At 64.5% G+C, this 758-nt stretch overlaps 1 protein-coding gene across 1 annotated transcript in view; it reads right to left on the bottom strand.

The window, feature by feature from the left end:
• NECTIN4 (nectin cell adhesion molecule 4) overlaps positions 1 to 758 on the bottom strand; it is a gene marked incomplete at its 5' end in the record, with an annotated part of 22,368 nt that overhangs the window by 7,472 nt on the left and 14,138 nt on the right. Inside the window, 1 exon segment of the mRNA XM_031065464.1 lies at positions 2 to 94. Coding sequence (XP_030921324.1) covers positions 2 to 94 — 93 coding nt within the window.

The raw sequence follows: 758 nt of genomic DNA, 5'->3' as shown, positions 1-758 counted from the left end.
GGGGGGTTGCCGTCCCCCAGGCAGGTCAGCGCCGCCCCCTCCATCCCCTCCTGCCACTCGGCCGTGTGGCCCAGCACCGACGCGTCCGACAGGTCTGGGGACACCGAGGGGACACCGAGGGGACAGTCAGGGACAAGGTCCCACGGCCCCGCTGTGCCCCCCATGGCCACAGTGTCCCCCTGTGTCCTTCATCCTCCCTACGCCCAATGTCCCACCCTCCGTGTCCCCAAGGTCCTCCGTGCCAGCATCCCCCAGTGTCACCTGTGTCCCTCATGTCCCCAACACCCTCCACCTGCCCAGTGTCCCCAGTGTCCCCAAAGTCCCCAATGCCCTCAGTGCTCCCCAGATTTCCATGTTCCCAAAGTCCCCAATGCCCTCACTGCCCCTCCATGTCCCCCTCACCCTCCACGTCTCCTGTGCCCAGGATGTCCCCAACACCCTCCATGTCCCCAGTGTCCTCCACACCTCTCAATATCCCCAATGCCCTCCATGTCCCTCAAGGCTCTCCACGTCCCCAGTGCCCCCCATGTCCCCAACACCATGTCCCCCATCAACTCCTCTGTCCCCAATGCCCATCATGTCCCCAAGAGCCTCCATGTCCCCTGTCAACCCCCACATCCCCAATGCCCTGCCATGTCCCCAACACCCTCCATGTCCCCTGTCAACCCCCACATCCCCAACACCTCCCATGTCCCCAACACCCTCCATGTCCCCTGCCAACCCCCACGTCCCCAATGCCCTGCCATGCACTAAGTGCA

Source organism: Geospiza fortis, unplaced genomic scaffold (genome assembly GCF_000277835.1).
Source record: "Geospiza fortis unplaced genomic scaffold, GeoFor_1.0 scaffold36, whole genome shotgun sequence".
Classification (NCBI taxonomy): Eukaryota; Metazoa; Chordata; class Aves; order Passeriformes; family Thraupidae; genus Geospiza; species Geospiza fortis.
This window is presented reverse-complemented; position numbering and strand designations above follow the sequence as displayed.